Genomic DNA, 19,454 nt, shown 5'->3' on the forward strand with positions numbered 1-19,454 from the left:
GTTGAACTTTCAAACTAAATGATTAGTAATGTTCGTGAAAGAAAACAGGCACCTCCGACATAGTTGCGTCCATAATTTGTAGAATCATTTCAAATGACTTATACTGACCGCATTTTACAAAGATTCCACCACATATGGCTATATTTTTACTTTTGATGTTGATGACGACACCGGAAGTGACGTTCAGTTAGAACCCCCCGACCCCAGCGAGAAGCGATAAGCAGGCTTCAAGTGCATTTTTGGTAGTTTGTTTAGTCTGAAAACATCGTGTTCAGTGCGAAATTAGGAAAACTACATAAATAATGTGATGTTGAATCGTTGTGTGGCAGCCAAATGCGGTAACACGCATAAACAAGGTGTAAGTTTGCACAAATTCCCAGCAGACAAACCAGCCATTTGGGCGGAATGGGAAAGACAAGTCCAACGAACTAGAGCAGAGTGGAAGGCCGCGAAAAATTCATTTATTTGTAGTGCTCATTTTGAAGAAGATTGTTTCGAAGTAATGGAATCCATTATGAGAGAGTTTGGACTGAGTGTAAAGAGTTTGATGTTTCTCTTTATTTGTAAGTAGGTTCGTTGTCAGATCTCCCAGGCAAGTGACATGCAGATGTAATGTGCCCCAGAGCTTGATCGTGGCGTGGAGTCGAGCAGGGCGTTTAGTCGTGCTCTGATGTACGTCTTCCCGAAGTCCGATCGTGGACATAAGTGATGTCCGATCGTGGACATAAACGATGCAGCTAGTTGCAGAGTCGCCAGGCGAATTGGGCGGTGTTGGCCATCAGGGTGCGGCAGGTTTCACAGCGGGGGCGGGGCGCCCACGTGTGGTGGCGTCCCATCGGGAGCTCGGCTTGAGGGGCCTTGCCGGGTTCACGGGCAGCTGGGAAATCTTGTCCTTTCCATTTGGAGAGTTGATTGGCCCGGCATGTCTTTGCAAGTCTCTTTAAGTCTGTATGAGTCCGAGATGATTCTGATTCTCTCTGTCCCTCGACGGCTACTTTTACATTTGTGGGAAATGCTTCATGTTAGACAAGAATCTCCTTGGACCATGATGTTTGCATGATGTTGCTTTGTGATCTGTAGCGAGAGCAGGGAACATGTGGGGAAGAAATTAGAGATGTGGAGGTATGCCCTAGAAAGGGGAATAATGAAGATCAGTCCCAGCAAGACGGAATATATGTGTGTGAATGAGAGGGACCCAAATACAAGAGTGATGCTACAGGGAGAAGAGATAAAAAAGGTGGAGGATTTTAAATACTTGGGGTCAACTGTCCAGAGCAATGGAGAGTGTGGAAAAGAGGTGAAGAAGCGTGTCCAGGCAGGCTGGAGCGGCTGGAGAAAAATGTCAGGTGTGATGTGTGATAGAAGCTAGGATGAAAGGAAAAGTGTATAAAACCGTGGTGAGACCACCCATGATGTTTGGACTGGAGACAGTGCCATTGAAGAAAAGTCAGGAAGCAGAGCTGGAGGTAGTAGAGCTGAAGATGTTGAGGTTTTCTTTGGGAATGACCAGGTTGGATAGGATCAGGAATGAGTACATTAGAGGGACAACTCATATTAGAGGCTTTGGAGAGAAAGTCAGAGAGGCCAGACTGAGATGGTTTGGACATGTCCAGAGCAGAGAGAGTGACGATATCGGGAGAAGGATGCTGAGCCTTGAACGGGCAGGCAGAAAACCGAGAGGAAGACCAAATAGGAGATTTATGGATGTGGTCCAAGAGGACATGAAGGTAGCTGGTGTGCGAGAAGAGTATGCACAAAACCGGGTTAGGATTGGATTGGATTTGCCTTTATTAGTCTCGCAGTGGAGAAATTTACATTTCACAGCAGCAAAGTTATGAAAGAAATGAAAGTAGAAAAGCAAAACACAGGAGCTGCTGGAAAGGCAGCCACTCTCGCGGCGCCGTCTTGAAGTCAAAAGAACAAAAAAAAAATTAAATAACAACACAAAGACACAGAGAGACATTCATTCTTAAGCACTTTCTGTACCCTCTTTGTTACATAAAGCAGTTCCAGATGAAAGAGGAGAGGATCAAAGCGTCTCTTCACCAGTGGATCAGGGACATCATGGTGGAATGTGCACGTCGACTACAAGCTAAATGTTGAAAGCAAACACGCAGCTGTAGCATCCATTGACGAAAAGAGATTGTCTCACATCTTCTGTCCCCCATAAATCAGCTTCAATCCCATCCCGCGACAGTTCCATATACGCATCGGCGCTCTGCGCTGACGCTCCTTCCTTCTTATCGCGGGCTCCTCAAGCCATGTATCCATCCAGTCGCAGACTGTCCAACAGCACCGACCTTCCGCTGAACAAAGCGGGGCTGTGAAGATGCTGCCCATTACAGGCGCAAAAAAGCACAATGGCCCCTGAGCTGTCCAGGGATGACAGTCGAATGGCACCGACATTCGTCCCATTCAAAAACACCCAAATACGTTAGCCGGACCCGCAAGGCCATCATCTCATCCAATACTGGTGGCCGCCTACGATTGTTGTATATAGACCAAAGCGATTCCTCTGAAAATGTCGTTACAGATTTCTGGTGCCACGCAACTAGCCCTCTCCTGAACCCGATTGGTTGGTCCAAACAAGTGGGCCATGACATCAAAGCACCCAGTGAATCGCCTCATTTGAAAAATGGTGTTAATCTAGCAACAGACTGATTTATTACTGTTAGGTTATTATTGTATTTATTTTTGTGTGTCACATATATGAAATCTCCAAGTCCTGGTTTGAAGGGTAATTGTGACAGTACATACAACCTCTTTAAAAAGGTAAACTGCAATGATAGTACTAAAAAAGTATGTATGTTTTTGGTCATTTTGAAGGAATGCCCTAATCGCCTCTGTTGTTTAAAAATTGCTGTCAAATTTAAGTCCCTCGCATATCATCTCCAGCCGAACTTTGTCTTCATGGAAGGATATTTTTTTGAGGAGGGAATGAAGATAGAAGCTATCGACCCTCTAAATCTGGGTAGCATCAGCGTGGCGACTATACACAAGGTAAAAAAAACAACTAACCGTTCTATAGTACCTTTTCGCAGGTGCTCTCTGACGGTTACATCATGGTCAGCTTCGACAGCTTCGACATCGTTGGTTTCTGACCGGTTCTGTTACCACGCCTCCTCTCACGCCATCCTACCCAAGGGTTTCTGCAAAAAGAATCACATTCCACTCACCTTGCAACGAGGTAATTTGGTGTACAATGTACTGAAAAAAAATCTATACACAGTGAATCAGTGACAAAAAAAAAAAAAAAAATGAATGATTCAAATTCATCAAATTGGACTTGAAAAAAGTCTTAACAGATCAAAGTAGCGTTTTGAATATTTGTGCGAATGCTTCACAACAACTCGCCAAATAGTTTCCTGTATTTGTAAGAGAAAACAATCCTGCGTGTTAACCCGACAGGTTTCGATCCCGACAAATTCACTTGGGAAAATTACCTGAAGGAGACCAATGCAACAGCTGCGCCGCTACATCTGTTCAATACTGTAAGGAATGGAGATCTACTTTTAATATAACTCATGTAACTCATTTTTGCAGGCTATGTTGCTGTGTTGCAGGCTATTGATCGTCCATACAATAGCCTGCTTAGGCAAAACAGGTTAGACAACATTCGTAATGCTGATGAGGTGATACCGGAAGGAGAGGGGCAAACAGGCCAGTCGTTATTCAGGAATGTAGGGACAATCAGTGGGGCCACAGGGAGTGGTCCTCTGCTCCCCCCAACCTGAGAGTAGGGACCTATCATAGCTGTGTCTGGCGCCGCCATGTCTGGACATTAGGGATATATAAATAGGGCTGATACGACCAGTAAGACTTTAGTTCGCTGACGAAGCCTCTTGGATAGGAGGCGAAACGTCAGACACCTTCAAAAAAGTACAGATGACGGCTGAAGAAACCTTCTCATCGATGGACCACTCCTGTACGACTGAGCGCTTACACAGACGTATTCCCTCTTTTCAGTTGATACGGTGGAAGTAAAAGTGGAGGAGGTGGAAATGGAGACTCTGATCTCCGATCGAACTACGACATAATTCAACAAGCCTTGCAAGAAGGGATTTCGGAACATATGGTGATGCCTGGTAGTTTTTATGTACTGTATTTATTTTTAGTTCGCATTTCTCTAGATGAAAGCATCATTTTGTGGCCCAAAGTGGAAATGGGGGAATTCGTGATGGATTCACAGATATAAAGTTTTTCCTTGATTTTTCGTCATTGTGTAAGAATAAATGAGATGGACTCAATTGTGGTTGTTTGTGTTGAAATATCATTTTAAAAAATCTGCATCGGTGGGGGAGCGCAAATCTTGGATTGCCACTGCGCTTCACTAAAAGCCGAAAGTGAAACTATTTTCCGAAATAAGCAGAAAAAAGAAAACACACTTGGATGTTTTATTTCACACTTGATGGGTGGGCAGGCACCCCAGAGTGTCAGTTCTTTGTCAAACTTAGGTCCTCGAAGGGGGGCTGCATGAAACCTGCATGTTTTCTCTTCTAACATACCAGATTCAAGTGATCAGGTCATTGCCAACCTCTAAAGGAGCCTGATTAATGATTCCAATCATGATTCAAATCGTTCTGAAGAGGAAATCATACATGTTTGCAATCGATTAAAGAATTTATTCCGTGCCATTTTGAGGCAACAATGAGGGGAAATGTATCACCCAAAAAGAGGCATAAAATTGCGTCCAAGCTCCTGTGATGAATTAATCAGCCCGTTTCCACAGGCTGATAAATTCCTTCCATGGAGCTTGGTCCCCCTCTTCTGGCGGGTTTTTGGTGCAACACAAGGTTTTCAGACGACACAAGTACAGCAAAATACATTGACGTGATGAAAAGACTGCTACAATGTGTCTTTTTTTCGGTCAGGGGCGTTCCTTTAGTGACGTCACGTACGGACTCGTCACCAACTCATAAACAAGACTCCTGAATAATCAGCATGAGTCTTAAAACGTAAACTATAGCTATATGCGGTAGAATCTTTGTAAAATACGCTCAGTAGAGGTCATTTGAAGCCATTTTACAAATTACGGACACAATTTGTCCAGAGACGTTGGTTGTCCTTTAAATATGGCTGTCATTGATAATGTGCATTTAATGCTATCAAGACTGACCGACTGACTGGTTGTTTTCATATGAGAAAATACCATAAACTTCAAACCTTGCTCAGTCTTTTTGTTTTCTTGGCCACTTTCGTCTTTGGACTCTTGCGAAGTTTGGATTTGCTTTTGAGCTTCTTATCCTGCGTTGCGCCGCCACCAAGGTGTGTCGTTTGCGGTTTCGTGGCCCTTGGCGTTTTGGCGTGTTTTAGGGCAACGCTGGGAACAGACGGTAAAGACTCGTCTCCCGGACAGGCCTTGAAAACATGGACGTCTTTGACTCTGTATCCCTTCAGCTCAGGCAGGTTGGCGCAGGTGGCTCGCACCTTGAAGTTGACTTTTTCAATCCATCTAGATTAAAGAGAACACATGGAAAATTTGGCATCTGCCACAAAAAAAAACAGAGCGATTTGTAGACTATTAACTCATTCCCTGCCATTCCCAAATTTAATTGAGAATTGAAAATATGACATAGAGCGCCATTCCTGAATTTGTTCGGGTTTTGTTTTTTTATACTTGGGTGCTGATAAAGCGCTGGCCATGGCCTCTGGCAATGTTTATTTTCTTTTTCACAATGGGGCATCATTTTTATTTTTTCCATGTTAGCGCTTTGCTCCAGCTTCAGCAGTTGTTAAAGCTCTATATAAATATCTATTGTATTTCATACATCTGCCCCCATTCAAAGCTCACATAACTACAGACCCATATAATTTAGGAATTAACACTTTTTTCCTGGTGAAAGAGGAGCGTCTACGGTTTCTAATGCTGTACTGAATGTTTCTGTCGTCCAAAAACTCACTATTATCCTGGAATTGAACTGACAATGACAAAAACCCTGGCACTGGAGTGTCCACGTCCTGGAGAGACATGTGGTCCAGGAAGAGGTGGCTGAGCTTGGCCATTGCTATGGCCTCCAAGGTATGTCATGGGGTTGTAACCCATGTCCAGGCGGGTGACTTCTGGCAATCTATGCAAACACGGTTCCATTTTATTGTAATTATCTGACGATATTGAACCAGTGACGATCATTAATATACAACGGATCAAATTTGTTCATGTATTTTTTTAAGTCGTACAGGTCCATCAAAAATTCGGCCTTTACTTTTTTAAATCGGTGTATTTGGTCTCTGAAATCAACGATTGTTTCTTCTAAATAGCAATTCCTCGAAAAAATAACTAATTTCTTTGTTTGTGTTACCCTTACAATATCGTCATTTGTGGACACATTTAATAACAAGTGTAAATAGTTGAATTACACTTTTAAAACAAAAGAAATGGGTCACCAAGGACTTTTGGCTAAGTGTTTATTGTTGTTTTGTGATAAAAATGAAAAGAAAAATATTGGGTTGCCGCCCACCGCCCCTTTGGATGTGAACAAACTGCGCATGCTCAGTGTAGTAGCCGGTCATGGCGGCGCTGTGTGTTTGTACATGAGGTGGGGGACGTAATTCTTGCGGTCTGTGACAGAGCGAATCGAGCGAATCGCTGCCATGGCCGGAGTGTTTGACATTGATTTGGACCAGCCGGAGCAAGATGTCTCCGATGATGAGACTGACGAGGTACTTTAAACGATGCTTCTGAGCTAAGCCGCTCGACATGTCACAGCAGAAAGTCTTCATGCACAGTAGCTTTCGAGCTAGCTGTTTGTCTCTTAGCTTGTCTGCCTGCCAAACACCGTGGGCCTACTCCCGCAGCTCGAACTCCCGGGCCTCCTCACGGCCACCGTTAGCACAAGCTAACATGCTCGCCACTTTTATTCTGCACATGTGTCAGAGCTGATAAATGTATTTTCTTTTGGTCTACCGAAGAGCGTGTGCAACTGCGATGCTTTAACATTTAAATGCCACAGCTGACAGGTTGGAATTGTGCAAGCACACTCTTACTCTTCTTACTCTGCAACAGTTTATTTTGGCAGAGCAGTGGAGTCCTATCTTGGGGTGCTGAATAAATGCACTCGCACACTTGTCTTTGTAGTGTGTACAAAGTACGGGATTTTTCTAAAATATGCTGTTCGAACAGTGGTTATAAAGATTTACAAGTTAATAGCATTATCATTTTTAAATTATGCTTACATTCTCGACAATTTTTTAAAAATGTATCAGATGTTTAAATTTACAGTAAACTCTCGTTATATTGATATTCTCAGGAGTTGGAAAAATATCGATATAACCGGACTATCGATATATCAGATCCTGCGGCATGTACATTTTCTCCTTGCGTACATAGAAATAGTATCGTAATAAGCAGTACTATCGATATAACCGATATCGATATAACGAGACTTTACTGTAGAGCATTGTAAACATGTTTCTTAACCTTGATGTTCAGGTTATTGTGTGGTTATTGTTCCTAAGTATGATGTGAAAATGCACCCCTTCTCCGTAAACAGAAATGTTATGCGAAAAACCTCACCTTTCCCTGGAAACATATCGCTGGTGTCAGGTGGAATCCTTCTACTGCCAAAATCACCACTCTTTAAGACACCCGACAAAAGTTTGTCAATTCATCCACTAACATTAAATCACATCACAAACAATTTAAACACTTGGTTGGTCAGCCATTTGTGAAAAAAATGACACCCACATATTCAATAATAAAATAGTAAACACATTGTTACAGAGGAACTTTTGGCCCGATATGGGCATGTAGAATTTAGCCTTCACTTATCATGATTGTGTTGTGTTATTAATATATCCACTACTATTGTAGAAGATATAAATTGTTTATGTTTGACATATCAGCATCTGCTTTTCTTTCCAGGCACAAATCAATGACATCATGGACCAGTGCACTGGATTTGACTTGTAAGCATTGAATATTGGCGGCCGTCGCCAGAGATTGTATTATCACAACATGTTTTTCTGTCTCGGATGTCCATTTGCAGCAACATGGAAGGCTGTGAGAAGATAGAGATATCGGAAGACAATGTCAATCAGGGTACAGAAAATATTAGACCAGAATGTTTTGAACTGCTGAGAGTTCTGGGAAAAGGAGGTTATGGAAAGGTATGTGTTGAAGAGGCACATGGCCTTGACCTATTTTATTTTCAAGTTTTCTTTTGATAAGCTCATTAATAATTTTGTTTGCCTTTTTGCAGGTTTTTCAAGTTCGAAAAGTTGTAGGAGCTGCTTCGGGCAAAATATTTGCCATGAAAGTCTTAAAAAAGGTATGCTTGATTCTTCTTTCTAAAATACTTAAAGGACAACCGACGCCTCCGGACAAGTTATGTCCATAATTTGTAAAATCACTTCAAATGACTTCTACTGAGCGTATTTTACAAAGATTCCACCGCATATAGCTATATTTTACGTTTTAAGACTCGTGCTGAATATTCAGGTAGTCTTGTTTTTGAGTTGGTGACGATTCCTGACGTCACGTCACGGAGGGAACGCCCCTGATCGAGGTACTTTGTTTAGTCTGAAAACTTTGTGTTGATCCGTCCGTGTTGATGGCGAAATTAGAAGGAAAACACGTAAATAACGCGATGGTGAATCGTTGTGTGTTGCACCAAGACAACTATTTGATATTCGCTGACACAAATCCCCAGCAGACAAATCAGCCCATCTCCAACGGGGCTTGGGCGCCATCTTCTGCATTTTCTGGGACGCTACACATCAGTCCTGATGCGTCAAAATGACCTGGAAGAACTTCTTTAATCGATTGCAAACATTTATGCTTTCTTCTTCAGAACTATTTGAATCATATTCACAACTGGATGAGTAACAAGAAAGCATCTTCTCCGAATCTGAAGCCATTGTTTTGATTCTCGAGCAAGGCAACACGTCTTGGCGTGACATCACGAATTGGGGGCGGGACTTTCTGAAAATGCCCAATTCGCAGCTCAATATTTAGCATACTTTAAGTCATTTTTATTGGTGTTTTGCATTTGACTAAAAATATCAGCCTGCGTGTTTTGGGTATTTAAGATGCTATAAAACGTTTTTCTGATGTCAGTTAGGAAACAAAAAAAATGGTGTCAGTTGTCCTTTAAATATTTACTTAACACATGACTACTGTACCTGTGAATCCTAGATGCAGATTCTTTCTGTAAATACACTGAAATCAGTTTCAGAATGCTGCTTGATTCTAACAATTTCTATTGTGCGTTCAATTCCCCCATTGGAGATATTGACTGCTTTTTCCAGAGTCAAGTTTTCACAGTTTAAAAATCTTCATTCACTCACTGAACAGAGCATTTTAAACGACATTTTAACATTCACAACTGCCGATCAAGAGTGGGCCTTTTAATTTGTACACAATTTATATGGCTCGTACATTACTTGCAATGTGTGACAATTTTCCAGCCATATTAAAACAAATAAAGTCAAAACAAAGGAGTTGACTTAAAAAACAATCAAGGTATAAAAATGAGGATAAACATTTGATCTGCTGCCTGAGCAATCATTAACAAATGTCATTATTGATATGGAGGTGGATCCGTGGTGACTGCTCGGCACACACATACCTCTCTCTCTCTCTCTCTCTCTCTCTCTCTCTCTCTCTCTCTCTCTCTCTCTCTCTCTCTCTCTCTCTCTCTCTCTCTCTCTCTCTCTCTCTCTCTCTCTCTCTCTCTCTCTCTCTCTCTCTCTCTCTCTCTCTCTCTCTCTCTCTCTCTCTCTCTCTCTCTCTCTCTCTCTCTCCCTCCTAATCTGATGAACACAAAATGTTTATTACACCTTATAACGCAACTTAATGCTTTCCTGTTATTGTTGTTGGCTGTGTGACAGGCAATGATTGTACGCAATGCCAAGGACACAGCCCACACCAAGGCTGAAAGGAACATCCTTGAGGAGGTGAAGCATCCTTTCATCGTTGATCTCATCTACGCCTTTCAGACAGGCGGGAAGCTGTACCTCATCCTGGAGTACCTGAGCGGTTCGTGTCATGCAGTTTTTCCCACTTTCCCCTCTCACAGAGTAGATTCAGCTCTGCACGAAACATATTCAAAACCCCCACCCAAAAAACAAGAAACTGGAGTAAGCTGAACATTTTTCAAAGAAGGTACTTGAGGATTATAAATGTGATTGATGTCTTCATAAATCTGCCATAGAACAACAAATGGATGGCAAGCCGCAAATGGCTTTGGACACTCCAATTTTCACCTACACTCGAAGAACAATTACGTTTTGGGTCTTGTACACCGTAATCCTACTGCGATGAACGTTGGCTTACATCTCCACGTATCACGCATCACTTAGGTGTCACATATGATGTCTGGCAAAATTTGCAACCCTCATGCATCTCGCACTTATGTGGCATACCTTCATGTGTCAGGTGACTAATGCCTGTCGTACGCCGCCTCTCACCCAAAGTCAGCCGGTATGTGCTCCGGCTCACCCGTGACAAAAAAAAATGAGAACGGTGGTGAGAAATTGTGCTACTTCGGGGACATTTATTCCGTTTTCCATGTCTGCAGAGGAATCAAGGATGAACTTTCTGATGAGGTGTATCACACATGCTGTTGTGTTTTTACTTTTAGGAGGAGAACTGTTCATGCAGTTGGAAAGAGAGGGCATATTCATGGAAGACACAGCCTGGTGAGAAGATAAAAAATAGGTGGAGGGGATATGTTCTCGAGGAAGCGGTTTAGTTAAGGCTTAAAATGTGAAAACCTGCCAGAGGGAATTGTCTTTCCGTGTAGTTTTTACCTAGCTGAGATCTCCATGGCTCTGGGACACCTGCATCAGAAGGGCATCATCTACAGAGACCTAAAACCTGAGAACATCATGCTCAACAATCAAGGTGTGCGTAAACTTGAACCTGTCGGTTCTATGACAAAAATGTGCAACACCAACCACTTGGCTGGCGTTTAGCGTCCCTTACAGAGCCGTTTTAGGTCAGAAAAATCTCCTGGTACCAAACAAGTCATACAGAGTGTCAATCGTAAAATAATCCCAATCTTGTCTCAGTTTGTACACACATTTATGCCGCTTGCAACCGAGTTCTGTTTAGTTGAAAATGATGCTATTTTGCTGTTACATAACTCTTTGCCACTAAAATTTGCCTGCAGATCTCTTCATTCGCGCCGTATTTATACATCATAAGCCGTGAATTACCCCTTCTACCACATAGTCATCAATTGGTACTAAAATGTATGTGCATTAACAAGGGCCGCCAACAAAACGGGACATCTCACCCACCGACGAAAATAAATGAACTGAAATGCAATACAGTGGGACCTTGGCTTGCACACTTAATTGGTTGGCAGACAGAGTGTGTAAGGTGAAAAGATGTGTATCCCAAAAATTAGTTTCCCATAGGAAACCATTAAATTGAGAATAATCCGTTCCTAGGTCTCCATAAAATATAATTTTCAACTAAATAAGCCTTAAAACTACAAATAATATAACTAATTCTATGTATAATAAATGTGCTATTGTATTGTAATGAAAGTGAAATACACTGCACACTATAATAAAGTCGTTGTATTTACCTTTGTGATGGTCGTTGATGGCTTGATGGAATGGGGTTCAGACTTCTCTTCCTGTGTTATAAAAGTCCGGTTCGGCATCTTTTTCCAAAAAAGGCCGGTCTCATCTGCATTAAATACTTGCTGAGGAACGTACCCTTCTTTCACCAGTTCGAGGAATGATCCTTTGAAGGCTTCGGCAGCTTTACTGTCAAAACTGGCTGCTTCACCATGACGAGTCACGCAGTGAAGCCCAGTACGGCGCTTAAAGTTCTCGAACCATCCGTTGCTGGCTTTAAAATCATCAATAAGCACCAAACTTCCAGGTTGCCGCATGGCGATATCAGAAAGAATTTGCCGTGCTTTCTCGCATATAATTTCTTTATTCAAGCTGTCGCCGGATAGCTGCTTTTCGTTAATCCAAATTAGCAAAAGTTTTTCAACCTCTTCTATTGCCCGAGACCGGTGCTTTAACAGCACAGAAACACCTTTAGCAACACTAGCACCCTTAATGGATTCTTTGTTGCGAAGGATCGTGGACTTAGCATATTGGTACTGGGCTGTTAAGTCAGACCTCACACCTCCTTCGTGTTTTTCGATTATCTCCTTCTCCTCCTCGACTAAGTTTGTTTTGTGTCTTCTTCGGCTGACCACCAACCTGTGGTGGGGTCTTTTTTGGTCCCATAACAGCAAAAGTATCTGTAAAAAATCTGTGAAGGCGATCGACGTGTGCACTCAGAGAAAGGGGATGTGGAAAGGTAGGCCGGCTAGGGCGCTGTTCGGTCGTGTGCTTTGGTGTTCTTCCGCCGAAGATTACTCCGCCAGCCGTGGTGGGGCGGCGCTCCATGTGTATCCTGAAAAGTAGTGCATATGCCGGGGTTTAATTTTCATAAATTTAACGTTCGTAAACTGAAAAATTCGTAAGGCAAGTTGTTTGTAAACCAAGGCCACACTGTATCATGAACCCCAACAATAATGGCACCATTCCACCAAAGGCGTCAGAGGTATGTTACTGATTTGTACAGAGGAAGAAAATAACAGGCAATGGGATTTGAAATGAAATTCCAATTGTAATTACACAACGTGCAACAAAATATGAGATTTTTGGCGAACACTGGAGAATTCGAACATCGGAGAAAAAAAAATGAATGCCAAACTGCAAATATTTGGTGGTTTTCTGTAGAACCGAAAGATTTGTAATCGGATGTGAACTTAAAACTGTTTGTGTGCTTGCGTGTGATCCTTCTAGGCCATGTCAAGTTAACAGATTTTGGATTGTGCAAAGAGTCGATTCACGACGGTACAGTCACCCACACGTTCTGTGGCACCATTGAGTACATGTAAGTTGCTCCGCCTCAATTGACACGACCATGCGCAGTTACTCCTAGATTTTGTCAGTAATGTTTTTTCTTCTTTTTTTTTTTTTTTTAAGTCCGGTATTTTCGGACGATAAAGCACACCGGATTATCAGGCGCATCTTCAATGAATGACACATTTTTAAACTTTCCATATATAAGATGCACCGCATTATAACACGCACCTTCAACAAACGACATACCATATTTTCCAGTGTATAGGGCGCCCCCAAAAGCCTTAATTTTCTTCAAAAATTATACTCAAATTATACCTTATGCTCAGGTGCACCTTATATGTGTAGTCATGTTGAGCCACAACAGGTCTCGCAACTCCTGTCAGCAGCCACCGACTCAATTTCCCGCTTTAAAAGAAGTAGTGCGTAACCCCAGCATCTACTGTAACGCCTTATAATGTGGTGTGCCTTATATTTGGAAAATATATATATATATTTATAATGACCATTTTGTGTTTGGGAGCCTTTTACTGAGCATCTTCATCTTTATTAAGTTTATAGTGTTGCTTGTTCTGTAGCCACAAGGGCACATAAGCCCGTGTGTTCTTGTGCTGGTCCCAAGCCCGGATAAATACAGAGGGTTGTGTCAGGAAGGGCATCCAATATAAAAGCTTGGCCAAAACAAACATGCGAATCAAACCTCTGAAGATGGAGGACACTGATTCGCTGTGGCGACCCCTTGAAGGGAAAAGCCGAAAGGAAAAGAAGAGAAGAATAATAATCCATTTTATTCCTTTCAAAACTCTCAAGTACACTTTATAGTCATTGAAGAACTTTTGTCATTCATTGAAAGTGTGCTTTATAGTCCAGTGCACCTTATACAGTGATACCTTGTTTTACGAACGCTTTAGCTAACAAACCTTTCACTTTACGAACGTTAAATTCGCGAAAATATAATCTTGGCATACCAATTATTTTTCGGGAAATACGCAGAGCGCCACAATGAGTGCTGTTTCGTTCGCGAACAAGACGGTTCTTGGAGCTGGATCTCTGAAGTGAACGAAGAGAGCCAGCTCCTAACAAGGAGCTGGAAATGGCAGCCGACTTTTTTTTGTCCTCTATTTCCCGTCCCCAGTCTTTGGTTAAAGCCGCACGTGATTGGTCAAGATCCGTGGTAGAGGAGGGAGCGGTTAGAGAAACAGAAGCACGCTTTGAGTCTCACATGAAACAGGAAAGGGAGACGACACTACAAAGCACTGCAGCACTACAAAGAAAAAACAAAAGTGAAAAGGTGAGAAAATGGATCGAAAACACAGTAAATTTTTGACTCGTTTCAACTTTATTGATAGTTCGAAGGCAGAGTATAGAGTGTAGAGATTGCAAGGTTAAAATATCCCATCAATCCGGCTCCACAAATAACCCGCACAAGCCATCTGTACAATTTGAAGAGAAAAGACAAGCAAGGGAACCAGCTATTGATGAAGTTTCTTGTGTGCCTGCCTGCATCTGTTGCTGTTGCAACATCACAACTTCCAAGATGTACAACCCAGAGCTCCTTGAGACACCATTCCATCAAGCCATCATTTATTATTCTCATTTTAATGGTTTCCTATGGGAAATCAATGTTTGGAATACACACGTTTCACCTTACACACACTTTATGGGAACCGATTAAATTCGTAAACCAAGGTATCACTGTATATGGAAAAAAAGTTTGAAAATACATCATTTGCACACTCCGGTGCGCCTTATATACTGGAAAATACGATATTTTAAAACCTTTTCCATATGTAAGGCATACTGGATTACAAGGTGCATGGCCATCTTTTGAAACAATTGAAGGAATTTAGGTGTGCCTTATAGTGCGGAAAATACAGTCAGCCGTGCCTTCTCTTTGGTACAGGGCCCCGGAGATATTAATGCGAAGTGGACATAACAGAGCTGTCGACTGGTGGAGTCTCGGTGCTCTGATGTATGACATGCTCACCGGGGCGGTGGGTATGACTCCCATTCCAAAACCTAACGTAGTACGATTCCTGTGGTGATTGAGCTTTTTTTTTTCGTCTTTCCACCCGTAGCCACCATTCACCGGCGAAAACCGCAAAAAGACCATTGACAAAATCTTGAAATGCAAGCTCAGCCTTCCGCCCTACCTCACGCAGGAAGCTAGGGACCTCCTGAAACGGGTAACTGGCCTTTTTAACCGCGGGCGTGTCTCTATGAAGTGACTGATTGGATACGCTTTTCCAAACAACTTGAAATGTGCTCGCAGTTGCTTAAGAGAAACGCCTCGTCGCGGTTGGGAGCGGGTGCTGGCGATGCCACAGAGGTGCAGGTGAGCAACAATCCAGTCGTTTGCATACCTCATCCGAACTGGCAATATGACCGCAATAAATTATTGTCTCTTTAAAATTTGGTGTCAAGTTTCCACATTCACTGACAGACAATGTGCAAAAATGTGTCCACTCCAGTGCCAGTGCTTTTGTCATTTTCCCTCAAATTGCAGGACCCACAGAATATTGAGTTTTAGGACTACATAAACATTCAATACAGCGTTGGAAACCTTAGACTCTCTTCTTTTATCAGAAAAAGGTTAATTCATAAGTCATATGGGTATGGAGTTATATGAGCTTGAAATGGGGGCAGCTGTACAAAAGGTCAATGCTGCCCCCTCTTTGGAGGGGAAAACATTGCCAGAGGTCTGACCGAAGCTTGAAACGCAAACAAAAAAAAACTAAACCCGAACAAATTCAGGAATGGCGCTCTGTCTTATTTTCAATTCCCGAATAAATTTGGGAATGGCAGTGAATGAGTTAATCAATTGATTAAAGGACAACCGACGTCACTATTTCCTAACTGACATCAGAAAAACGTTTTATAGCATGTAAAATACCCAAAACACGCTGTATGATATTTTATTCAAATGCAAAACACCAATAAAAATGACTTAAAGTGTCCAAAATCTGCAAAAAAATTGAGCTGCGAATTGGGCATTTTCAGAAAGTCCCGCCCCTAGTTCGTGACGTCACACCAAGACGTCTTGCATTGCTGAAGAATCAAAACAATGTCTTCAGATTCGGAGAATATGCTTTCTTGTTCACATCCAGTTATGAATATGATTCAAATAGTTCTGAAGAAGAAAGCATACTTGTTTGCAATCAATTAAAGAATTTATTCCGTGTCATTTTGAGGCATCAGGGGTGGGAAATGTCGCACCCAAGGGAGGCAGAACATGGTGACAAAGCCGTGTAGGGAATTAGTCAGCCCGTTTCCACAGGCTGATAAATTCCTTCCATGGAGCTTGGTCGCCCTCTTCTGGCGGCTTTTTGGTGCAACACGAGGTTTTCAGACCAAACAAGTACAGCAAAATACATTAACATGACGGAAGGACTGCTAAAATGTGTCTTTTTTACGGTCAGGGGCGTTCCTTCAGTGACGTCACGTACGGACTCGTCACCAACTCAAAAACAAGACTTCCTGAATATTCAATGCGAGTCTTAAAATGTAAAATATAGCTATATGCGGTGGAATCTTTGTAAAATACGCTCAGTAGAAATCATTTGAAGCCATTTTACAAATTATGGACATAACTTGTCCGGAGACGTTGGTTCTTTAATTGTTTAGTTTTTTGAGCTTGAAATGGGGGCGGCTGTACAAAAAAACAATACATACATATTAATTTATATAGCGCTTTAACAACACCTGATGCTGTAACAAAGCTCTAAGATGGAAAAAAGGCAAATGCTGCCCCCTCGTGGTAGGGAATCAACTTTGCCAGAGGTCTGACCAGCGTTTTATTGGCACTCCTGCAAGAAAAACCAAAACTCAGAAACAAATTTGGGAATGGCGCGCCCCATCACACTTCAATTCCTGAATACATTCGGGAATGGCAGCGAATGAGTTAAAGTCCGACAATGGTGATCATTTGATTCAGAGTGAACTCGATTGAAATAATTTCCTGTGGGGAAGAAATGCCTCGTGTTTAAACAAACCGCGGTCACACAAAAGTACATCGCAATTTTTTTCTCGCCCCCCCCCCCCCCCCCCCCCCTCTCTCTCTCTCCATGGCTCATTGTCATGTTCCACAGGCACACCCCTTCTTTCGACACATCAATTGGGAGGATTTGTTGGCTCGTAAAGTGGAGCCTCCATTCAAACCTTTCTTGGTGAGTTTTAGGTGTAGTTCATTGTGCACCATTCATATTCCTTAAAATATCATCATTCAGAAGTCGAGATACCAATACACGCCTATGAATGTTTTTGATTTATTCTTCGTTCCGTCCCTTCTGATTTTTCAGCAATCAGCTGAAGACGTAAGTCAGTTTGACTCTAAATTCACCAGTCAGACGCCAGTCGACAGCCCCGATGACTCGACACTTAGCGAGAGCGCCAATCAAGCTTTCCTGGTAACTTCTGCTCATTGGACTCCTTTGGTGTCTTCATCAGAAAACACTCAATGTTCTCCCCTCCTGTCTTTTCAACACTTTTACAGGGGTTCACATACGTGGCTCCTTCGGTCCTGGAAAATATCAAAGAGAAGTTCTCCTTTGAACCCAAAATCCGTTCACCTCGACGATTCATTGGCAGCCCAAGAACGCCTCTCAGGTAAACAATGTTAGATGTTGTCATCTCTTGTCGCGTTGTGAATATGAAGTTAATATGGTGAGGAGGTAAAAAAAATAAATGATTAAATGTCATACATACGCGATCATTTCTAAAGGCCGACTTTCTAAGACATTCTAGATCTCATTAAATTGTCCATGTGTATCAAGGTTATTTTGATGCTATGTAAGGACAATAAGATATGATACGATTGCCCCCCATTCATGAGAACAAGTGACTTAAAATACTTGAAAGCAAGGGTGTCAAGCCACATTTTAGTTACGGTTGCCTCTCGAGGGCCGTTACGAATTTGGGGAGTCCATTAGAATGTTTCATCGCCTCCACATATTACATACACAACAAATTGCTGAATGACAAGTTTCCAATTCTGAAGTCAAGAATACTGTCTTCTTGTGGTTTGCATACGACAGTTTGAAATTTTGGTTTGGACTTTAGTGAGTATCATGAAACTTGACATGTTTGATTTGCTTTCACGGGCCGAATAAAATGATGTGGCGGGCCAGATTTGGCCCTCGGGCCTTGACTTTGACACGTTGCATTAAAGTATAATTGCTGTTTTATTTGTTTTTAAAAGAAAACAGGAATTCACCAATTGTGTTGAACTGCGCCACCGGGTATGAATTTATGCTTACATTGTCGTCACACGCTATTTCCTTATGTCTCCCTCTCTTCCTGCATCATTTCAGCCCAGTAAAGTTTTCGGGCGGGGACTGGCCGCGGAGCTCACTCCTCCTGAGCGGAGGATCCAATCTCCTTCAGTCACCTCAGGACCAGGCCATGGAAGTCTCCACCCCAGAGCAGATGGACGTGACCGCCAACTCAGAAGCCTCCGCACCTCTTCCAATTCGTCAGCCTACCGGGGTCAACCTGGCTCTGATGAAGCAACAAGCGTACCCCGTGGTGGCAAAAAGGCCCGAGCATTTACGTATGAACCTATGACCCAGCTCGCCTGCTTTGAGTTTATTTCTTGACTCTTTTTTTCATATTTTTAAGAAGCAAAGCAAAAAGGTATGGATGCTAGAGACAATGTCAATCAAATCTTGCCCATCAACACACTCTGCATGTGCTGTCACAACCCGGCACCGGAACGCCGGTCCGGGATGCCAGCAAGTGTTACCGTCTTGCATTGTGTTTGCAACGGTTCTCCACAGACGCTTCTGGTTTCTCCACATTTGATCCTTTCCCACCACAGCTTACCAAGCTTGGAGCCAAGAAGAACCAGAGTCATTTCAGAGGACCTGCAGGAAGAGATTTTAGCAGAAAGGATGATCTGCTGTTGCAGAAGCCATCCAAGTGCTTTGTGCTGAATGCCGTTGAAGAAGGTGCTCGTGCTGCTTGGAGACAGCACATAGATTCAATGGAAAAAAAATGATGCAATTGGATCGAAAGATGAAAATATATTGGTGGCTTTAGCTTGCATCAAATTTTGTGCTATGCATTAATTATGAATAAGGGCCTAAGTTAACATATCAGTTATGTTTTGGAAAAAAAAGTGGGCTTTTTACATTTTGGGGGACATTATGGGTTAAATGTATGAAAAAAGGCCAAAACTGAATTGATTTGCTCCCCCCTTTGAGATATACAATTGGATTATTGTCATTGGACTGTAATAATGAAGACACACTATCCCTTTCCCGTTGCCGACGGGTGAACTAGACGCTGTTTCCAGTTTGAATGTTCTCCCAAAAAGCTTGGGCTGCATGATTCGCTACCTCCATCGAGCCCCGTTGTTTGCGAGGACATTTGAATATTTCTGGTGACGCAAAGGGGAATTCTAATAAAATATACAAAAGAAATGTTTTGTGTATTCTGTGTGTAAGAGCACTTCTTATCCAAAGCCATAACTCACTATATTGAATGAAATCGATTTGATGTCATGACAACCCCAAGCTAGACATTTCCACAGATTGAAGTTGGAGAAATATTTTCATAATTTGAAACTTGTATGTACAGTAAACTTTTAGGAACTTCTTTTGACCGTCATCATCACAGAGACGAAATGTGAGTGAAGA

General features: G+C 42.3%; 1 protein-coding gene and 1 long non-coding RNA gene across 2 annotated transcripts; both read left to right on the top strand.

The window, feature by feature from the left end:
• The first annotated feature begins 184 nt into the window (after positions 1–184).
• LOC148888191 (uncharacterized) lies at positions 185–4,228 on the top strand. The gene is made up of 3 exons (XR_016117104.1): positions 185–3,187; positions 3,409–3,491; positions 3,967–4,228. It is a non-coding gene; the product is annotated as an uncharacterized LOC148888191 (long non-coding RNA).
• Positions 4,229–6,505: 2,277 nt separating this feature from the next.
• On the top strand, positions 6,506–19,238 carry rps6kb1b (ribosomal protein S6 kinase B1b). The gene is made up of 15 exons (XM_089013588.1): positions 6,506–6,660; positions 7,862–7,905; positions 7,986–8,106; positions 8,199–8,267; positions 9,829–9,976; positions 10,581–10,638; positions 10,743–10,843; positions 12,760–12,850; positions 14,723–14,813; positions 14,898–15,005; positions 15,092–15,154; positions 16,908–16,985; positions 17,118–17,225; positions 17,312–17,424; positions 18,129–19,238. Exons 1-15 carry the CDS (start codon positions 6,592–6,594, stop codon positions 18,379–18,381), a joined length of 1,515 nt encoding a protein of 504 aa, XP_088869714.1. The 5' UTR covers positions 6,506–6,591; the 3' UTR covers positions 18,382–19,238.
• Positions 19,239–19,454: the final 216 nt, after the last annotated feature.

This window comes from Hippocampus bargibanti, linkage group LG14, assembly GCF_051943395.1.
Source record: "Hippocampus bargibanti isolate YZ-2025 linkage group LG14, ASM5194339v1, whole genome shotgun sequence".
Taxonomy (NCBI): domain Eukaryota; kingdom Metazoa; phylum Chordata; class Actinopteri; order Syngnathiformes; family Syngnathidae; genus Hippocampus; species Hippocampus bargibanti.

What these genes read in the sequence shown, in the direction of transcription:
- rps6kb1b (XM_089013588.1), top strand. Translation starts at nt 6,592, where the DNA reads ATGGCCGGAGTGTTTGACATTGATTTGGACCAGCCGGAGCAAGATGTC. An exon ending in CAGTGCACTGGATTTGACTT is followed by an intron (nt 7,906 to 7,985) that starts GTAAGCATTGAA and finishes GTCCATTTGCAG; the next exon opens with CAACATGGAAGGCTGTGAGA. An exon ending in CCATGAAAGTCTTAAAAAAG is followed by an intron (nt 8,268 to 9,828) that starts GTATGCTTGATT and finishes GCTGTGTGACAG; the next exon opens with GCAATGATTGTACGCAATGC.